Genomic DNA, 21,846 nt, shown 5'->3' with positions numbered 1-21,846 from the left:
GCATTCACAGCTCTGGATTTCAATTTCACCTCCAAAAGCCATTCTGTCCTCAGCAGAGTTTTACTAGAAGGCTGGAGTCAAGTCCTGGAATTATATTTAGTACTAACTATAAAGTATTTATAAATCTGCATTGAGTAAATCAAATGTTTAATATATATTTTAACAAAGGGTCATTTGTTATGGATTTTAGGGCAGCAGTTAGACAAAACACTGTCTTTAACACCTTCTACTGTGTGCTTATTGCCATACATAATACACACTCTTCATGCCTGTAACCTGTTTAATAACAGACATTAATTATTTATTAGCCCTCTATAAACAATTTATAAATGTACTCTTACTATAAAGCATGACTGGACTGGCCTTTACTCCCACAACGAAGGCGTCTGCAGAATTTTAACTGCTGCATTAAGAAGCAAACCCCACTTATAAAGAACTTAACAGTAATACACATTTTGGGATATAAAAATGTAGCCAAACAGGACAGCTCATCATTTATCTCAGAATTCAGTACTATGTAGGGAATTTCCCATAAATTTATGTGAAGTGGTTATAATAGCACTGCTAACAAAACTGAAGTCATGTTTAGGTGCAACAGAACAAGTTTTTTCATACCTTTGTCATGCATCTTTTGAAGAAGTTTGATTTTTCACCTTGGGTAGGCTGGAGTGTCCTACAAATACTCTTTTTAGCAAGATCAGTCCAGGCACAGCTGGCTAGGGTGCCTTGCTTGCCCAGGAGACAGTGAAAATTTCAGGAAAACTGTGTGGTTTGCCACTCAAGTTTTCAACAGCTTTGGAAATGATGTGGTACATTAACTGAGGGTCAGTCTTCTCTTTCAGACCAGATGACGTTCTTTATATTTTTAGTATTAAAATCAGTTAATAGTTTTAGCATGTACAACGCATTTTGTGGCTCCTTCTGGCACTGCACTGCTTTGATTTTTTTCTATAAATGTTAATTCTTCTTGCGTGAGAACTGCATTAAATTTAAAGCAAATCCTTGCACCACAGCAAAACACAAGGAAAGTTCCTTAATGGCAAGACACAGGGAACAACACTTCCCTCTAAGTTTTCAAGTCTGCTGTTTGCACCTCTCCTCTCTGGGATTTTTCTCCAGCTCAGTGAGTAATCAACCACAGCTTTGTAACACTGTTAAAACTTGTGGCATTTTTCTGATTAAACTCAGAATTTTCCTCATGGAATTTTCCTTATGGGACACGTCTTTTCTGAGCAGCACAAGATCTGAGCAAACTGGTGGAACATCAACCCCAAAAATATCGGTGGTGCTACATGTTTTGCCTGTGTTGCTCGTCTCTGAGAGCATGTTCAGGAGAACCAACTGCAAGTAAGACCAGCTGCAAAAAAATTCCTAATCAAGAATAAAACAGCACAGACTGTTTAACTCCTTACTCCCAGTGGTCTGGATTCCTTCAGGAAAGAAATACTGCACCGGGGAAACATAAAATACAAATAACACAAAGGTTCATAGTGTAAGATTAACTCATGCAGTTCAAAACTACTCATCTATTTAAAGTCAATGAGAAATATAAATCATGGTCAAGGCTGCTCTTTGTGTACGTGAAAAATGCCTGTCCTTAGCAATAAAATCTCCTCCTCAGATCTAAATTCTGCCTTCTATGTATCATCTCACTTAACATGGATGCACAAACAGGAAAACAAACCAAACAACTTCATGCCCAGATGAAGCCCACAGGATGACGACAAGGGAAGAACTGTGTAATTTAAATAAAAGAGAAAAGAAGCTTTGAGTTCACAAATGAAGACAAGACTAATCATCATTTTTAAGATGTGTAAGGAAAAAGTAAGCAGAGCTAACACAGAACATTCCGGTAAAGAAAACATTAGGAAAGATACAGAAGAAAAACCACAGGATGGCACGCATTATGTGGCATTTAAGATCCTTGGATGGACAGAGGCACCAGGTGAGAATTCAAGGAGCAGAGCTGGGGGTGAGAGCAGCAGGAAAGAACACAGCTGCACTGACAACACTGGGCTGCAAGAACGTCAACATCCCCTGACAGCACCCTCTGGTCTCTTTCTAGCAAGGAAACCGAAGTGCCAACACAGCAGAGAATTTCCTGGGGTTCCCATCATGCCTGTACATAGGATGCAGTCTTTCCACTGCTTGGTCAACAAGACAAGCCCACACAGGATTTGCAGCCACTGAAAAGGTCTTAAGCACCCTCTCCAAGGCGATGAAAACCACACTTGCAGGACTCTCAAGCAGCTATCCAATCCTTCAGAGTCCCTTTAGGTGCACAGCTTTGAAGGTGTCCTCACACTACAAAGCAACAATCTAAGCTGGGGGAAAAAAATATATGTATGGGAATAACAACTGAACAAGCAAACCTGAGATAAAGATCTGCAAAGTCCGACGGGAGCCTCAAGACAGCCCTGGCAAGATCAGCACAGTTAAAAACTGCTCATTATTTCACAATGTGTTCCCTTCCCACTGCTTCTGACCTAAATAATGTCCTTGCTTTTCAGGAGGTGGGCACTCTGCGGCTCCTCACTGCTCCCTCTCTCCAGGAGAGCACAAGCCTTACTGGGACTGAAACCTAAACCCAGGCACTCTGCCTCTTGTACCCCAAAGGAATTGGCAAAAACCCCAAAATGAAATGCCCTTCAAAAGGGACAAGAGGTGGGTAAACACTGAACTCTATCAACCACGAGACTGCAAGAGATAGATATGCACTTGGAATTGTTAATCTCTATGGGGTCTGTCAGACTCTCTTCATCCCCAGAAATGGGGGCTGAAGGAAAAAGGGAACAGCATGAAGAGAAAAGAGAGTATCTGGAGGTACATGAGTCTTGCTATAGTGAAAGTAACATACACCTGAGTCCCATGCAGCCTACCTTTAGAAATTATTTCTATTGGGAATTTCTGCAATTTCTCCAATCCTCCCTGAAGGTGCAACAGCCATGGAGAGCTAATTTTTAATAAGATATATTTTCCAAAGGAAGCTTGTTTTGGGCATCAACCATCAGCACAAGCCGAAGCCCTGTGAGAGCTGTGTTACTGACACAGAAATGTCCAGGTGGCTTTGGAATGTCTCCAGAGAGGGGGATTCCAGGCCCTCCCAGGGCTCTGCCATCCCAAAAGAGAAGCCAGACAGACCCTGCTGCATCTCCCTTCCAGACTGTGGGGACATTAGGGACAAGCTGCTCACCAGCACTGGCCACAAACATTCCTCAGGAAACTCAGCATTGCCCTTCACGTCCTGAACTCTCAATGCCACACTAAAAATCTAAGTCAAAATTTTGAGTCACTTCCCTGGAAAGCCACTCACTGAAACAGAGGAAACTTTTCTCAGTACCTTCCACTGTTTTAGTAATCTTACCCATCCACTTTAATAAACGTGAGCCACTGCCTGCCTGTTTGTGAAAACCTCATGTGGAATTAATGAAAGCAACATTTGCTGCTTGTTCATGAGCTTGATCACACTTCTACAGTGATGATCTCATTAAACCATCCAAATATTAAGAGTTTTGGGCGGGTTTATTGGAAGGAAAATGTAAGAAGTAACGGTGATTTTTTATTCTATTCGTCCTTAGCCAACATCACTGAAATAATTACAAGGAATTGTTGTAGATTAGTAATGAGTTGGGTCTCACAATTAAGGGGTGAACATTTTATGTACGTTAGGAGAAGTTTTTAAGATGTATAGTTATATTACTGTAATATGTCCTCCCCCCACAGCAGCGTTATCACCGCATGGCCTGGGGCTCCCAGTGCTGTAATTTTTCCTTATTTAGTGCTTTTCTTGTATTTTTTGTTAAAGTTTAATAAACCTTCAGAAATTTTAAAAAGCGAGCAGTTGTTTCTCACAGAAATGCAGGAGTAAAGTTATTTTGAGAGGCTGCAATTTTTCATCATTTGCCTCAGACCTGAATGTGCTTTCCTGCTTTCTTCACTCAAAAGCCTATAAAACTATTTTGTTTAAAACAGCAGAAGAAATATACCGTTGTCATTTAAATATGTGTCAGCTGTTCCCACAACAAATGTTGATAAAGCATGTGATGTTTGGAGTCAGAAAGTTACTAATCTCTGTTACAGACTTAAAATACCTGCACTATTCATATATGGAAGCACCAAATGCCTGGATAGAGTATAAAACTAATGTGGATTTGACGACGGCATGGAGAGATCCTGAGGTGGGATCACCCTCCTCAAAACAAACTAATACATGCACCCCAAAAACACTCAAATCAAAAACCCCTCAAACCAATCCCTCCCCAAAAGAAAACAAACTCCCAAATCTTGTGAGCTCAGTCTCGAGCTGCAGCGCTCCGCACACACTACCCTAAACAAGGAACACGTTCCCCCGTGCTTCCATTCCAAGCATTTGTGTGTTAATTCTAAGATCAGCTTTTCCGAGCAGCTCCTCAGGCTGGTGCCTTTCCCTTTCTCATGCAGCCCGTGACCTTCGCAGGTGAGAGGGGGAACATCAGCCCCCGGGGGCGCTTTTCACGCTTCCCTCACGGCGAACAATGGGCCGCTGCGAACTTTACCACAGCGGGACTACGTTTCAAAGCCAGTCACCTGGAGTTGGAAGATTAGCAGGGGACACTCGATAACGACTGGTTTGACAAAGCGCTCGGAGTTCCCCAAATTCCAGCGCGTCTTGCTCCACCCGGCCCCTGGGAGGGTGACTGTCTCCCATTCATCCCACCTGGGCTAAAGGGTTTTGCCGATGCCGGCCTTTTTTGCGTGTTCTACATAAATACATATTTATCTGTTGAAATCTCTGATGTTTTCTGCGGCCAAGTTGCTCTGGAGGAGGGCACAGCTTCATTCCTGCTCCAGTTATTTCCCTCCCCAGGGCTGCCGTGAAAACAAATGAAATCACATGGATGATGATCTTGTCAGGTCTCATCAGCAAAGCAAGACCCGGCATGGTCATTATCAGAAAAAGAGATTTAAAATATAAGCTTAAAACAAGACTACCGAACTTTTATACACCGAGCTGAAGTCGCGCACTGCAGCTTTTCTGTAACAAATCCCTTTCCTGCGAAGGTTTTACAAAACTTTTCATGTTCATGAAGGACCACTGGAAAAAAAGTGGTACAAATGGCAAAAATTAGGAGTCAGCTGCTCCGTTTATTTAGGATCCCTGCAACTTGCATGGCAGTTTAAAACAAGTTGCACAGGAAATTCAGTCAGCAAAATACAAATATATTATATATATATAATTATATATATTTATATATTTATATAATTGTATATATAATATATTTGTATTTTATATATTGTATTTTATATATAAAATACAAATATATTATATATACAATTATATAACATATAATTTATGTTATAGATATAACATATATTTATAAATATTGTTTATGTTTTCATATAATATATTAATTTTTTTTTTTTTTTTTTTTACATTTAAAACTTTATTAGGACTGGATTTGCAAAGGGAAAGAAATTTCCAACCAAGATGCCAACATCTATTAGCCTGGCACAAAACAATTAAAAGTAATGAAATTTTGACTTCTCAGTAAGTGTTAAGAAGCTTAAGATTAGCATTTGGCTAATCCTTCAGTCCCACGGAGAAGCCCTCACACAGACCAGACAGCATTCTGGAGGTGGCAGCGCTGCCCCACAGCTTCTCAGCAGCATCGCTCATCACGGAGCAGGAGACTGACAGCTGCAAACAACAGCAGCTCGCCTAAAACCACTTTGTATAATGCATGTATGCACTCAGAGGTGCGCAGAGACCCTCTGTGCCAAAAGGCTGAGGTGACAGCATGTAATACGAACCTGTCTTTAAAAACAAAACCGGTACTCCTACAGTGAGCAGCTCCATTCTCTAGCAGAGACTTGTGTCAGAGGAGGGACTTGTGACTGCCCACTCTCAGGGAGGAGCAGGGCAGGAAGGACTAAACAAAAAGCAATTTCTTAAAAAATATGTATTTAAAATTTTTTAAAGCCTTTGGACGCACACCCCCCAAAATAACTGATTTTAGGTGCCAACTTGAAGGCTACATTCAGCTTTGCCAGTGGCCCCTGGGAGGCTCGGGGTCCCTAAGGGAATCCCTGGGTGGTGAGGAGCTGCTGCGGCTTGCCAGTGCAGATGTGTGCCCAGCTGGTGCCAGGTAATGGGACACACCCTGGTGGCCACAGCAGCCTCTGAGCAGCTCCAGCTGCTGCCATGGGGCAGACTGGGACCAGAGCACTCGGACAGAGCCTCGGCAGAGAAGGCAGGATCATCTCCTCACCCTGCAGAGCAGGGGCCCTGGCATGTGCTGTCCAGTGCAGACAAACACCCTGGAAGGGACGCACAGAAAAGGCACCGTGGTCCATTTATATACAACAGCAAATGCCACTTAATTCTCATTAAACTGAGCGTGATTCCCACCACCTGCCCTTCTCACTCCCACCTCCCAGGCCCCACAGGGACAATGCTGGAGCAGCTGATGGAAACACTACACTGTGGCAAATCTACAGATTTTCATCTCCAGTCTGAAACTTTGTTGGGAAAAGAGGAAAGAGCTGATGACAGTAAGATTTGTGAAATTATGCTTAAACAGGCTGAAGTGGATCTTAAAGGCAAAAGGTCAATGTGAGTGACTTTTAACATTTTCTTTCAAACAGTGTTCATGTGGGTTTCAGGGAAGGGTAAGGTTATTCCAAAACTTGAAAATGCTGTTTGCAAGATGTGCCGTCAAGTACACTATCTGGAATACTGAAGAACTCCATCAGACCACAGAACAGACAACCAATAAAACAGTAACATTAGTAATGACACTGAGGATTCTGCTGCTTGGAAAAAGAAAAAAAGAAAAAAAAAAAAAAAGAAAAAAAGAGAAGGAAGATAGTTCCCAAGAAATTCTCTTTTTTTTTTTTAATGCAATATCCCATTTTATGATTCTGGACTTTTTAGTTTACTTACTTCTTTGTGTTTTTAGGCAGAAATCAATTACACCTATTTTTTTATACAAACACCACCTCTTAAAATAAAAAGGAAGCTTCAGTGAGAACACAGCTATGGAAGCATCAGTCAGAGAATGGAGTAACGAAGCTGATGCAAATACTTCAGACCAAGACTCAAACTTCCCCCCAACTCTGAAGTGTTCAGTTTCCTGGGAGTCAGTGTGGGCAATTTGGCAGGCATGCTCATGAATATATTAACTGACAAGAACCATCCTCCCCCTCCAGTTAATATATATCAGGAGGAAAACATGGAGAGAGGCTCAAATAGCTAAATATCTCAAGCTAAAAATATCAAGAACTCCCTCAGCTGGAAGTTGTTAGCAAGAGCTCTGATAAAAATAAGGAACCAGGACAGCATAAATTCTTTCCTTTCCCTGCAGAAAATAAACTACATTTGGGAGGAAAGTATTCAAAACATAATAAAAGAGGTGACTCACCCCTTTCAACATGCAGCACATGGAAAGGAGAGGAGGGGGAACAGGGATGCAGAGCCAGCGCAGGAGCCCTGCTGGGAGAGCCGCAATTCCCAGCTCCAGCTCAGCTCCCGGAATGACCAACAGCTCTGCCTCGCACACTCCCTGCCCCGAGGGACCCCTGAAGGGCTCCAGAGGCCCCCAGGCAGTAACTGACCACCCTGAGTGCTGGGTGCTCCTGGATCCTTCTCCTCAGGTTGCTGGGATGCCCCTCCAGAAAGCTCCCAGCACTACAGCAGGAACTGCAAGGCTATGGACATTTTAAATTCACCTCTTAGCCAACAATGTTTCCAGACATGGGCTGCATTCTTTATTTCTTATATATTTCTCAAACTTACCTTGACACAGTCCAATGAGAAACCCCAGAACCAGCAGAGCCAGCTTGGCTTTGGTTTGCAAGCAGACGCATGCACATCACCCAGTTCTTTCATTTTTGGGCAGGCAGGGTATCAAAAAGCAAGCCCAAACCACCTACATTTAACAGCCTTCCACACTCAGAAGAAGAAGGAGCTGAGCAGGATGGGCTTGTCTCAGCCAGAGGAAACACAGCAAACATGGTGTCTTAGGACTACTAAAACTGAAAGTAATTTACAACAGCATTCCGTTCCTTCATTCTGGACGGAACATCCCACATAAAGAGAAATTATCTGGCTAAAGCACATCCCAAGTGCTCATCTCACCGTTTCATAATCACATAATTGACATTTGTACATCACACTGGGTCAACATGCCAGAGACACTCAAGAGGGAGTGGGCCTTTGGACTTTTCAGAGTCATCTCCAGTGCCTCCTTCCCTGCAGTATCCCACAGCAGGCAAGGATGCTTCTGCACACCAGCATCTCCATTTCTTGTAGAAATAAAAACTCAGGAAAGGAAGAGAATACTGTACGTGAACACGACTTGAATGCCCAAGAGATTGATGAAATTTACTTAATTTTACAAACTGAGTGATGTAAGTAAAGAAATATAACTCTGCCACTAGGAAATACTCAGATCCCAGCCACCTCAGAAAGAAATATTCTTGGATTCTAGAATACAAATACAGAACAGTAGGAGCAGGAGGGAAAATTATTGTTTACCAAACCTGAATCTTTGAACATTAAGGGAAAAAAGCCTTGACTCTGATGTAAGGACACCTCAACATCTTCACAGAGGATTGTCACAGCATAACTCATGGACTGTATCACATCCCTGAAAGAACTTGTTCTAACAGTTTGTTACAGTAATTTTTCCATTTTACATATTGGATGAAGACACAGAGAGGTTCTGGGAAGCTTCTTGTGCTGAATGGTGGGTTGAGGGAAGAGATAGGAAGGTTTGTCCCAGCAGCACACCTGAGTACCCAGGCACATTGTGTATTAGCTTAGAATGTTTATCTGGTACCATTGCAGCCATAAGGCTGTGGGGCAAAGAGGGTTCAAACACACTTTGATCCTTGAGATGGCTTCTGTATTGTTTCAAACACTGCAACACCTGTCCTGTGCTCTTCAAATGCTCATGTTCAGCTAAAATATCTGCCAGCTGGCTTCAGAGCACCAGTTTTCCACCCATCTGAGATCCCTCCACGACTCCAGAATAGTCCTTCATCCTGGTTTTCATGCTGCTTTCAGAGTTCCCCCAAGCCCTGGAATCAGAGTGTGAGGTTCTGTCACACACCTAGGCAGAATCAATAGAGCTGAAGGGAAAAAAACCCCACAAACTACAAAGTGGGCAAACAAGACAGAATAAACTTTTGAAGCACAAAAGCTTCTTCAGGTCACTTGGCCTGTCAAAAGGTAAGAAAAAACTCTTTTCTCTTTTGGATAAATTTGTGTGTCTGTTGCTGGGGGTGCTGTCCAGAGAGAAATGGATGGAAGCTTGATGGGAGAATTAAAAGCTCGTTGTACCAGATTAGCACTGGGGGAGTAGTGCATTCCCAGGCAGAAAAAGTTACACATGTGTACTGCTCTTGCTGTTTCCAAAGGCTTTCATTCACACTGCTATAAAAAAATACTTTGCTTTAAGAAGCTGGGTTGTTGGCTAGTCCTTTTGTTGGTTCTGAAGAGAAGTAAATACAGGTGCTGAATATTGATCCTAAAGACAAGTAAATACAGGTGCTGAACATAAAAACAGCGTTTGTGAGGTAACTACAGTCATTACACAACCAACAGGTAGGACACAGTAAATTTTGTTTCCCTATCAGGCAAGGCTGCCATTGAACAAGCTCAAAAGTGGACCAAGAGTGCAGTTACTCAATTAACTCTGAAAATGCCCCTTTTCATTTTATTCCATATCTGAATCAAAACTGTTTATTTTGTCTTTTTTTCCCCACCAATCTGCTTCTGTCATTCAACACACACAAGTGATGCCCATTTGCCTGTTCTACAGACAAAGATATCAATCCTTGATCCATAAATATTATTGTATAAATTCATACATGCACCTATTAACACACACAAACACAGGCAACACAATGACAAAAACTGGTGCTGGGAGAATGCAATGGTCATCTCTCTTTCAGCTATGTTAACTCTTTAAATATGGACTGGGAAATGAGAAACACAAGAAAGTTATGAGCTTGTTATAAACTGCCTCACAGAGCTGGACTGAAGTTTAGCTGAAATCCACAACTGAATCACAAAGGCAGGAAGAACATGAAAACATTTCCATTTTCAGGCTGCAGAATACACAGCAACAACTTTGCCAAGCTGCACCGCTGCTCCCTTTAATCTCGTTTCTTGGTTCCTTTCACAACACCCTCGGAATGCCTCAGAATAAGGTGTCAGGAAGCCCGAGGCACATCTGACACTGCCATGGGTTAGGTTTCCCTACACTTCCCTCAATTAGTTTTTCACTTGTGCCCTGAATTACTGAGGATTTCCAATGTTTGTGCTGAGCATTAAGTGCCTGTGTTCACTTCAGCCCACAACCATTTGCAGAAGGCAAAGCTCTGTAAAAACACACCACACCAGAGAGCCCCTCTAATTATGCCTTGCCCATTGAATGTGTACACTGTGCAAAGAGAAATTAAACAGAAACTAATACCAAAATACTTCCACAAGCTCTGTGTTTCCCTGTGGCTGCAGCTGATCCTCCCCAGTGCTGCTCCACCAGGGAGCCCCTCACGCACGGCCTGCTCTCTGAAATGTGGAACAGGTACTCCCACAGGCTGCTGCAGGCATGACCCTGCATTTTCAAATCCATTTCTTTGGCTCACAGTCCAAGTATTGAAACCACAGAGTCCTTTCTTGACTTTTCCAAGTATTTTGTAAGAGCTTTACTAGATAGTGATATGAGTGAAAAACTGCTCAATCCACTTGCATTGTTTTACAGGAAAAATGCTTCTGGTTTTATGTCAAGAAAAGCATCTCTCTATTATTTGGGTGTTTTTTCCCTAAATGAGTAATCACACCCAGAACTGGACACTGGGCAACTTCTGTCTTTCTCTGTTTTTTCCCCTAGTTTGGATTCATTTACTATATATGTATAGTTCTGTTTGGGGAATATGGGTAACATTTTATAAACAACTTTTTTTTTAAATTACTGGATTTAATAGGAATACATCTGCATCCAATACACCAGTATGCTTTTGTTTCTAATAATCTTTTTAGGATAATCTGTGAAATTATTCAAAATAGGTTTTTTATTAACTTTTTCTATGTTCCCCAACTACAGTTAGACAAATAATTTAGGTCTTGCATCTTTGAAGCATAAGACATTTATTTGGAGTCAGCAGTTGTTTGTTCATTTGGGTTTTGCTATATTGTAATAGCTCATATTAATTCCAAAAATATTTTGAAGTGTATATATAAATAAGTTCGTGGATGCCCATGTCTACACATAATGGTCTTGTAAAAGTAAACATCTTTCCTTCATAAAGAATTAGATGTACATTTAGCAAAATTAGAAGTGACACTGGATTTGAGGAGCTGCCTCAGAAGTCAGGAACACCAAGGGGTTTTACCTTTCAGATCTGCTCACCAAGCCCAAGACCATCACCAGAGGCCCATTTTCAAACTTCCAATATTGCTCTTCATCTCCTGAGCAGATCTCCTTTATCTTTTTCAGCTCTGTATTTTTGTTAACCAAGAGTCCTGTACTCCAACCCAAAAAATCAACTTATATTTGCATTATTTTACAATATGCATACACATTGGAAATTATTTTACAATGTGTATACTCACAGGAAAACCAAATTCCTCAGGCTGCAATAGACGCCTTTTAGTTTTTTAAACATCTCCTTCATGTACATGTATCCTCTCCAAATTCACATTTCAAGGAATATTAAACAATAAACAATTAAAGGAGCCAGACAGTTCAAGAGACACACAATAAGAGCCATAACCTCCACTTCCAGGGCAAATTCAGATTTGGCAAGGGAGTTTCATTATTCCTGATAGGCCTGATGAAATATCAGTAACTCACCCCCACTCCAAACACTCAAAAAGCACCTGCACCTCCACCCAAAGACTGACCCAAACAGGAGCCACCCAAGGCTGGCCCTCACTCTTTGAGAACCAGCTGGGAGAAGAACATAAATAACATATGGGGCATGGAGAAATCAGGAGAGGCTTGGCGTTCTCAAATCCTGCTGCTGCTGCTGCTCCAGGGATGTGACAAAGCCCCACAAGTTCTGAGGAGCATCAGGTGGCAGCCTCACCTCAATCCTCACAAATCTCCCCATAGTTATGGCAGTCACACTCCCTGTCAGCCACACGAGCCACTCTGTCCCACTGCTGCCACGAACAACACAGTTATCAAGGAATTAATAACACTCCAGTATCTTACTCAGAAAGCACAATCCCTCCCAAGGAAAAGAACACAGGCTACTACAGTTTGCCACTGATGTTGCTGGAATTTTTTCCTAACCTCTAAAACAGGTTTTCGAGAGTAAAACCCAACACTTTCGTATAAGCATTAGGCTGTTTATCATAGAAAACATAGACAGTACTTTTACTTTCTTCTACTATCTGTAAAAATGCTTAACTCAAGCAATGGAACATTCTTACCAACGTTCCAAACTCATTATATGCACCTGCTAGTAACACGACATTATCAATAGCAATATAAAAATAAAATTGCATGCACTGGAATTTACATATACTGGTAACTCCTTAGTACTGATTACTTATTGTTTCTGTATTTTCAAAACACTGGATTCCTCCTATGAATATTACAGGGTTGTAGTTTGGTTTGAAGGTGAAATCTCTCCCAAGATTCCAAGGCATTGGAAATAAAAATGGAAGTAATGTAAGGTACAGGACATCGTGTAATCAGTAGTTTCTTAAATTTCTTTCACAGACAGTATTTTATTTAGGAATAGGACAAAGGAAGAAAAGAAACAGTGAAGCCTAAGTAGGAAATTAGGAATTCATTGGCAATGTATGCCTGATAAATCCCTTTAAGAGTTAGGGGTTAACATCAAGGGTTGTACTTCAACCAGACCCACACAAACTCCAAAAAACACCAAGCCATAAGCCTAAAGGCAGATTTAAAGCCTAGCAAGGGTGGGATAAAGCAGCCCATTAGTTCAATGCATAGAGGAGCTAAACAACCCTCACTATCCACAACCACAGCTGAAAAACTATACTTGCCATCAGAAATGTGATTTCTGAAAGCTGGATTTCCTCAAATTGTAATTTTCAATTGATATTTGCACAGGAAAGAAGGTGGGAAGGCAAAAAAAGTGTGGTGTCACAGTGTTCTTCCACAGGTGGTTCCAGCTTAAAAACAAACCCTCAAAAACGCTGTTACTCTTGCCTGAAGAATGATTGAGAGAACTTGGAAAGCCTAGAGAAAAAAAAAAATGGGCAAAACAAATTATTTCAATTTAAACTGTTGTCCTTTTATCACAAACTAGGCTGGCTTTCCTTGAGAGGAGATGTGTATGTCAAAGCTGTGCAGCTGGGGCTTGGAGGAGCCAAGGGCTCAGGTCATTCTGGGCACAGGGAAAGCAGGGCCAAGGGGAGAGGAAAGGAAAGGCTTTAGGGATAGAAACACCTTCAAAACAGAAAGGCAACAGGCCAACATTATCTGTCAAAAAAAAAGAAATGTCAGCTCAGTTTGGTTCACCTGGGAGAGTGGGCAGTGGGCGAGGAGGAACAGGTGGAAAAGTTAAAATACTGACTTTTGACTCAGCCTGTCACACCACCAAACATCTTCATGAAATTAAAAATCAGGGTACAATCACATAAAATAAATTATGGAAGAGTCACTAACAGCATGTTTCTACAGAAGAGAGAACGTTTCAGCAAAGCTCTTCCTACCCTAAGCCAACTCCACTAAAAGACTTTCATTAGTGAGTGCTGTGTAGAAATACAGAAGTGTACATGACAAATCAGGAAAAATTACAAGCCCTTCTGGGGACAGGAAGAGAATAAGGAAAGTTAATAACAGAAAATTCAATACAGGCAAATGTGGAGTACCATGCTCAGGACTAAGAAATCAAATACACAAATATGAAACCCAGAATAATTGGCAAGGCATCTATGTTGCAAAAAGAACCTGGAGGGCGTGTGACTGCAAAAACGGATTATTTAAAAATCAAAATAAAACAAACCCCCCCATACAAACAAACAACTCCCCCAACAATAAACATGCAAGTGTTTCAGGGAGTATTAGCAGCATTGTTTTATCTATATTATGCCAAATGAAAGGTAATTATTTCATTCTGCTCTGGAGACACTACTAACAATATGGAGAAAAAACAAGCAGTCCAGAGGCAAGAACCACAGAAGGTGTGAAAGGGAAAAAAATAACCCACCACAAAAATGTTCAGTTTATTTTTATATCTGATGGAAAGTGAAAAGCTAGGACTCTATGGTCCTGACTACTGCCATATTTCAGTTTCTTAGAAAGGGACATTTTATGTTCTCACCTTCTCCCTTCCTGGAACCGTAAGTGAGAAATACCTCAAAGACTAGAGAAGCATGGACAGAGGTCATCAAGAGTTCTGGATTAACACATTTGTTGATATCTGAGGATGATTCTCTCCCAGGAGCTGAAACAACACCTGCCCACTGCCTGAACAACCTGGTGTTGGGGTCAGTGGCTCCACAGCACAGAACAACCCTCAGCGGTGACTCAGCCTGGACCAGCACCGCTTCCTGGAATGTTTGTGCACCAAAGAAAGCAGGAAACAAGTGGTCCTAACCCCAAGCAACCCAGCTGGAAGGCTCTGGAGACGCAGCTCCTGAACCCTGGTGGAGAAAAAAAGTCATCTGGTTTTACCCAAAGGAGCCTTAGCAGAACATTCTTAAAAATAAGGTGTTTTGAGCCGTTTCTTATTACCTGCAGAGCACCCCACGAGGCTGTGCAGGGCAGTGACCCTTCCATGAAATGGCTCTGCTCAGCCACCCCAAACCACAGAGCCATCAATTTGTGAGTCTCTCCCCAGGCACAGCAGCCTGGAGGGGCCCTGCTGCAGGTGAGTGTGCAACTCTCCAGCCTGGATCATTTCAAGTGCATTTCCCAGATTGACGTGTATCCACAAGCCAGACAGCAGTTTCACAAAAATACTACATTTATACAAGTTCCTTTGGCATCTTATCCTGTGGCAAGAGAGATAGTGGAAGCTGTCTATATGCATTTCTGGTTTATGTGATACTCCAAGAAAGAAAACGAAAATAAAATTCAGGGCTACATAGCTCAAACTGGGGACCCAATAACCAATAAACATTTTTGTCTTTTGCTTTTCTGCATCTTAGTGCCACTTCCAAACTGGCTGTCGGTCAGGAGTGGCTTGATGCCTATTTTTAGAGGTGAAGCTCAGACACTGTGGAGCTGGGCACCAAAGAAACAACACAATCTTCCTGTAGGAACAGCCGTATTATGAAACAGCAAGGCAGCCATAAGGCACAAACCGCAAGACAGCCAAATAGCAAATTATCAAATAGCTGCTCATTACCAAAACAATGCTCTTCCCTGCACAACAAAAACCCCAGAGCTTTTTTTTTTCGGGGGGGGGGGGGGGAATCAGTGAACATGCAAATAAGGGCAAAGTGAGAAATATGCTCTGTGTATATCTGCATTTTCCAAGTCAAGAGAACATTTTTGGGAACTCAAGTACAGCACCCAGGCACTGCAGAGACACACTGTTCCAGCTGCTCCTGATGGCAAATCCTGCCCTTCCCTCCCGGGGCTCTGACATCCCTGACACACAGCTCCAGGAGTGCCTCACGCCCCTGGGTCTGCTGCCACCTCATAGGTGCGGGTCGGTTTTACCTTGGAGACAGCAAATATCACACCCCTGGCCTACAAGTCCTTCCCGGCAGCAAAGGAATGGTCATTTCCCAGCACCTGGAGGGACAGAATATTCCTCCCAGCCCAGCAAAAGCCTCCCACTTCCTGACCTGCCTCCCGGCTGTCCTGGCTCTGCTCCCTCTCGCCAGGTCTGTCCCTGACCCAGACGCCGCAGCCCCCTCGCAGACCCCAGCCCCAGGGCCAGTTCTCTTAGGGAGCAATTCCCGGTCTCCCCTCTCCAGACTGACCATTCCCATCCCGTTTCCTCTATGTTCCTCTATGCTCCCCGCCATCCCTGTGTCCTGGCACCTCACAGCTGCAGGCTCCAGCTGCTCACATCTCCACTTGCCTTCCCACCCAGCCCCAATTTTCCTCCCCTCTGATCCCAGGATCTGCTGCCTCCCAGCGAAGATGAAATATTCAGCGATTACAGTCAGTAAGCCCTAAGCATATGCAAATGGATCTTTTTGAAAAGGCTTGTATCCTGGCTAAATTCAGATGCTTTGTCATGCAAATGGGAGAAAGACACATCTCTGGAATCAAATCCCTCATCCTTTTCTTTTTCAACCAGATTTCAAGTGTTTTGAAGGAGAGCGGGTATGATTGGTCTTCCACCATAAAAGTTGAGAAAACTTTTAAAACATTGGAAAACACCTCTTGTCTTTGCCCAATTTTCAAAATGGGCCACATCTGAACTGAACATTTACACACAAAAAACAGTTACATGAATCGGCGCAAGGCTTAAATGTTGCACTGTAACTTTTCCACCCCAAGGGTGGAAGTTTGGCAAAGTTACTGAAATCTTGGTTGCTTTAACACTTGTGACAGTATCACTTGCCTGTAATTTAAGCAGAATTCATTTCTTCTGTTTAATTTGAACGGCAGCACATACATTACCTGAAACATTTTCATGTGCTCCCAAGACACTTGTGCAGAGTAAATGAGCACCTGAAGCACATGGCCAATAATAAATACTGATAAACAACTACTATTTCCAGAGCCCTTTCTTCTGCACACTTTATTAAAAAGTATATTCTTGTAAAATGCCTGATGTTCACAGACTCCCTGAGCAGCACAACTGCGACTTTTACAAGTTAGACCTGATGGATACATGTCAAACCTAAACTTTACAAAACAGGCAGGATTAAACTACCAGATTTGTCTTCAGAAGCGGGGGGGGAGAGAATTAATGCATCTTTTACCACCAAAATCTTAAGAAACTAGCTGGCCACTTCCCAGGGATGAGTAGCAAATTCAACACTGAAGCCACTTAATTTTTATCTGAATCTTATTTTGCGTAGATTACAAACATTGCTGTTGAAAAGGTGACTTAACTATGAAAACTTGGGCAATGCAGTCTTTTCAAATCATAAAACACAGGAAAGAAGACACCCAAAGAACTCCTCTCATACAAAGGAACTGTACATACAAACAGCCAACCTCTCAAAACAGACCTGAAGAGAAGCAGTATTTTGATGAGGCATCATTTCATAAGAAATTAAGTCACAGTCTCTAGTCATGCAGTTAGTTTTTAACCAAAATGTGGGTGTCTGCCAAGCCCCAAGAAGGTTTGGGGCTTCTTGGGAAGAGGACTAGTTTGGAAGATCACTGGAAGGAACATGAAGAAAACTGAACTCAAAACATATATTCCCACCAGAATTTACTTTTCCTTATATGTTTGTTAGAACTGCACTTCTACATATCTATAAGCAGAGAGATACATTTGCAAATGGAACTTGTGTGGTCTGATCCCTTTTTTTCCCTCAAAGATTAAAAGTTTTGAGAGTTTCACCATTCAGTGAAATGTTGTCAGGTCCGAGCTCCTAATCTGAAACAGTCCTATTCTAAGGAATAAGGGGAGGAAAAAAGGAATTGTTCACAGTTGCTGTGAAGAGGTAACAATAGAGGATGTGCGGATACTTTTTTGTCTTTTTTCCTCTGACGGCTCGGTGGGGTCTGAGGTGGTGCCGGCACAGCGGTGTGGAGAAGAGCTATTGATTCACACATTTTTTCCATCCCTGAGCGACCGGGATGGACACAGCCCGAAATTAAGGCAGAGCTGTTCCAGAGTGCGAGGAAGGGGCACAAAGACTCTTGTGGTTTTTGTCTCTTCACCTTGCCCTCGCCTCACGGGTACCGTGTGCCCTCACCTTCAGTGTTTCACCCAGCTCTGGCACAAAATTGGGTGTTGCTGCCCCCAGATTTACCCACACACACTTCCCATGTGCTGTGAAGCTGAATAATGCAGGCGGTTTACCCCAGAGGTCGAGCAGAAGGGACAAAGAGAGGGACCATAAAACAAATGCCATCTTGGGAACTGAACATTTGCCAAGGGCCATTACAAATGGCTGGCAAAACTTTGTCCGTTTTTATAGTAATTACATAACCTCAAAGGACACAAACACCGAGTGCAGCACGCAGCAGGACACGGTGCTACACGGCACACTTGGCACGGGGCTGTCCGTGAAAACACACCACAACAAACACCACAAACAGCAGCTCAACAACACACCTCTTTCCCACACTTGGTAAATCAGCTTTTCACACCCTGGTCCTCTCACTGGCACGCATCCTCCTGGGGAACACGCAATCAGCCCATTAAAAACTGTGGGAGTGTGATTTTTAAAAATTTTATTTCCTCAATTATTACAAGTGTATTTTGGAGACTGGTTACTGGCTACATATTTTAGGCACTTAAAATCTTGAGGAGACACGCCAGTGGTTCAGCTGAATTTTCTGTTCTAAAAACTTTGATATTAAACATAATTATAATTCCACTTTTCTTGATTAAGTAAGTACTTATTGTATCAGTCAAACATATGTATTTTCCTCTGTGGTTTCCAAATTAACACAATCTCAAGCAGAAGTCAGAGCTGTATTTTTGTAGAGATATTTAATTGGACAGCCACTTCTTTTTGAGCAGAACAAAAACTCATGCATTACCTTGGGACAAGCATTTCATGGCTGTAAAGCAATATAAGAGGGGAAAAACTGCAATCACAGTTTTTTGGAAGTCAGAAAGAAAGCATATGAAAATAGCAAGGATGTGATCTCATCAGAAAGAAGAAATTTTAATAGATGAAATACCAAAAAAAACTGGAATGTAGACTACACATAATGGTATTCCACATCATAAAACAAGTCTCAAAGCTTTTATATATACATATATATATTTTTTTTTTTTCCCCCACTGGAGGAAGGAGAAAGAGGATGTTTCTAACTCCCAGCTGAGTTAATTTGCAAGGAGATGCAACCATGAAGTTTCAGGTCCACGATCTAAAATCAAACCATTTCAGTGTTTTGCACAAAATAATCTACACGTGAGGAGCCCACATTTCCAGCTGTTAGCTCCAAGTGGGAGACAACGTGTATTTAAATCGAACAGCACCATCTAGCAGGTCCTCACAACTTTACTTAGGAGGGCAGTTGCCTTACTTGACAATAAGTCAGTTTGGCAGGCTTGCCCTGAAAATTATTAAGCATTTTCAGAACAAACAAAAAAAAGTATTATGTGCTTTACAGCACCAAGAACCCCCAAGAAAAATGAGCTACAAGGAAAAGAGCACGACTGAAAACTGTTTGAAGTTTCAGCCCCACGACCGGAGCGCTTGTGCGTGTGGCTTGCACTGGGTAGCTTTGGCAAAGCAGAATTAAAACAACACGATCTTCATCTGATCCGATGCACAGCAGCCCTATGGATTTGTTTTCAGTCCCACTGTGAGTTCCCACTGCGCCCTTCAGTGATTTACCGAGTGTATTGACAAACACCAGCAGCCGTGTAGCACGAGGAAATGGTTTAATTCCCTAATTTTGCTAAGACAAAATAAACAGTGCTTCCACGAGCCGGCCAAGCAATTATTTTTAAAATTATCCCTGCGCTGGAACTAAGAAGTGCCACTAGTTGATCAGATTTCAGAGCCCAAGTTGTGCCTCCCGCTCCATCTCAGCAATTAACGCTTCCCGGCAGGGCTGCCTCTGTCTCCCTCCGCTTTCCCGTGGCAAAGTTAGGGCAGAAATTGTCAAACGCCTTAAATTCCCCTTCTCCTGTCGAAACAGAGATGCCTGGCCTGCTGCTGTTGCAGGAAGCGTGCATGCCAGCCTCTGGAATTAGGCAGTCTTGAAAAAAAAAAAAACAGGAAAAAAAAAAAAAAAGCAAAATAACAAAATAACACAACCAAACAAAACCAAGAATAAAAAACGCACAAAAAGAACTAACCCAACATTAACCAAAAAAATAACAAAAAAAAAAAAAGCAAAGAAACAAATAAAACCATCAAAACCAAAATTCCTAAACTCACACATACGGGGAGGGAAAAAAAAAAAATAAAGAAAAACACCAAACAAACAAACAAAAAAAGAGAAACTTTTTAGGTGAAGGTTCAAGACAAGCTGCCTGGAGGGAAACTCCTCGGCCGTGCCCGGAGCGCAGATCCCGGGTGCTGAACCCGCTCGGGAGCGATGCGATGTTCGGAACGGAGAGAGACGCGCGAACCCGCTCTCGGGCAGGCGCTCTCCGCCTCCGGACCCCCTGAGCAGCCCTACCCCGACCTCCCCACCTCCGCTACACTTCGTCCCCCTCCTCTTCTTCCTCCTCCTCCTCCTCCTCCTCCTCCTCGCACGGGCTTTTCCTCCCCCTCCACCCGCACCGTGCCAAACCGGCCTCGGTCACGCCAAGTCGCGGCCGCCACAGGACAACTTGAGGAGAAGCCGTCCATTCCCCCAAAAACTGCGTTTTCCTCCCGCTTCTCCCGGCGCTGCCCGTGCCGGGGGCACCGCCAGCCCTCCCCGTCGGGCAGCGGGCAGGAGAGCGCCGGAGCGCGGCTCGCCCAGGCGCGTTATGCGCAATTAGGAATAAAAAAAAAAAAAAAAAAAATCATAAAAGCCCAGCATGAGTTCGGGCAGGCAGCGGGAGCCGGGGGGCGCGGTGCCCGCTCCCCTTTGTGCGGCGGGGCGGGCGCGGAGCCCCCCGAGAGCGAACAATGGGGGGCCGCGGCAAAAGTTGCGAGGCGCCCACTTGGGACGCGGCCCCGGCCCCCTGCCCGGGCTCTTTGTTAGCGGAGGGGTCCCGGCACCTTGCGGGGCCGGGCTGCGGGGCGGGCACGGCTGGCTCTGAGGGGGGACACACCGCCGCGACCCCGTCCGAGCTCGGACACCGCGTCCCGGCGCGGGGACCCGCGGAGCGCGGCCGTTCCCCCCCCTCCCCTCCCCGCTGCCCCCTTCGCCCTCACAAACTTTGTGAGGGGGCCGCGCGCGCGGGGCCGGCGGGCGTGTGGGGCGGGCCGGGCCGGGGTGCGGGGAGCGAGCACTCACTTCTCGCGGGCCTGGCTGTCGGACGGGACGCTGCTGTTGCTCTTGCCTTTGCCGTACATGCCTGCGGAGAAGCTCCCGACTGTCACGCACCTGTCAACCCATCACCGCCTCCCCGGGACCGGCCCCGTCGCCACGGTGACGGGCGCCACACGCGCCCGCCATTGGCCGGGCCCGCCCCCCGCGCGGTGATGGACGGGGCGCGCATCCGGCCGGGCGCGGCCCCGCCCCCCCCCCGCGCGAGGGGGAATTAGAAACGGTTCGAGAAGGATTTTAAACAAGCGGCTGTTCCCGGCGCCCGCCGCGCCCCCCGCCGCCGCGCCGCCGAGCGGGGAGCGCGCCGGAGAGACGCAAACTGCGGGGCGGACTACCGGCCGGCGCGGAACGGGAAGCGCCCGAGCGGCCGCTTCGTGTCCCCAGCCCGACCCCCCCCCCCCGGCAGCCGCAGCGAGCCCCCTGCCCCAAAAACACCCCCAAAAGCGTCCCCGAGGGTCTCTCCGCACCCCTCACCCCCAGGGGAAGGGACCCCCCCCAGCGAGAGCCGGGATTGGGCTGGAGGTGGGGAGGAAACATTTTCTGAAGCGAAGCAGCGTGTCTTAGAGTAGCTTAAAAAATAATCAAAAAAATAAAAATTAAGAAGAGGGGAAAAAAAAAAAAAACCACCCACGGTCTGAAGAAAATTCAAGGAAATGCTTTGATTTTTTTTTTTTTTTTTAAGTTACATGGCAATAATTGCGTGCTCCGCAGAGACGGCAGAGAGAGAGAGAGAGAGAGAGAGAGCAGCCACTGGGGCCATTTGTTACTTGATTTCTCTTTTTCTTAAGTACCCGAAGCTCTGGAATTTTTCCGCTCTTCCTCCTCAACCACAGTCCCAAATTTTGCA

General features: G+C 44.2%; 1 protein-coding gene across 4 annotated transcripts in view; it reads right to left on the bottom strand.

Moving 5' to 3' along the window:
* SSBP2 (single stranded DNA binding protein 2) overlaps positions 1 to 21,194 on the bottom strand; it is a 136,159-nt gene extending 114,965 nt beyond the window's left edge. Inside the window, exon 1 of one of the 4 annotated variants that reach the window (XM_074533091.1) lies at positions 20,967 to 21,194. In XM_074533091.1, the coding sequence (XP_074389192.1) occupies positions 20,967 to 21,025 (59 nt within the window). In that variant the 5' untranslated portion in view covers positions 21,026 to 21,194. The remainder of the gene's footprint in view (positions 1 to 20,966) is intronic. The other 3 variants (XM_074533094.1, XM_074533093.1, XM_074533095.1) reach the window with 3 other exon arrangements.
* Between the last annotated feature and the right edge of the window lie 652 nt (positions 21,195 to 21,846).

The sequence above is a fragment of the Zonotrichia albicollis genome, chromosome Z (genome assembly GCF_047830755.1).
Source record: "Zonotrichia albicollis isolate bZonAlb1 chromosome Z, bZonAlb1.hap1, whole genome shotgun sequence".
Taxonomy (NCBI): Eukaryota; Metazoa; Chordata; class Aves; order Passeriformes; family Passerellidae; genus Zonotrichia; species Zonotrichia albicollis.
The sequence above is the reverse complement of the archived record's forward strand: the minus strand, read 5'-3'. Positions and strand labels throughout refer to the sequence as shown.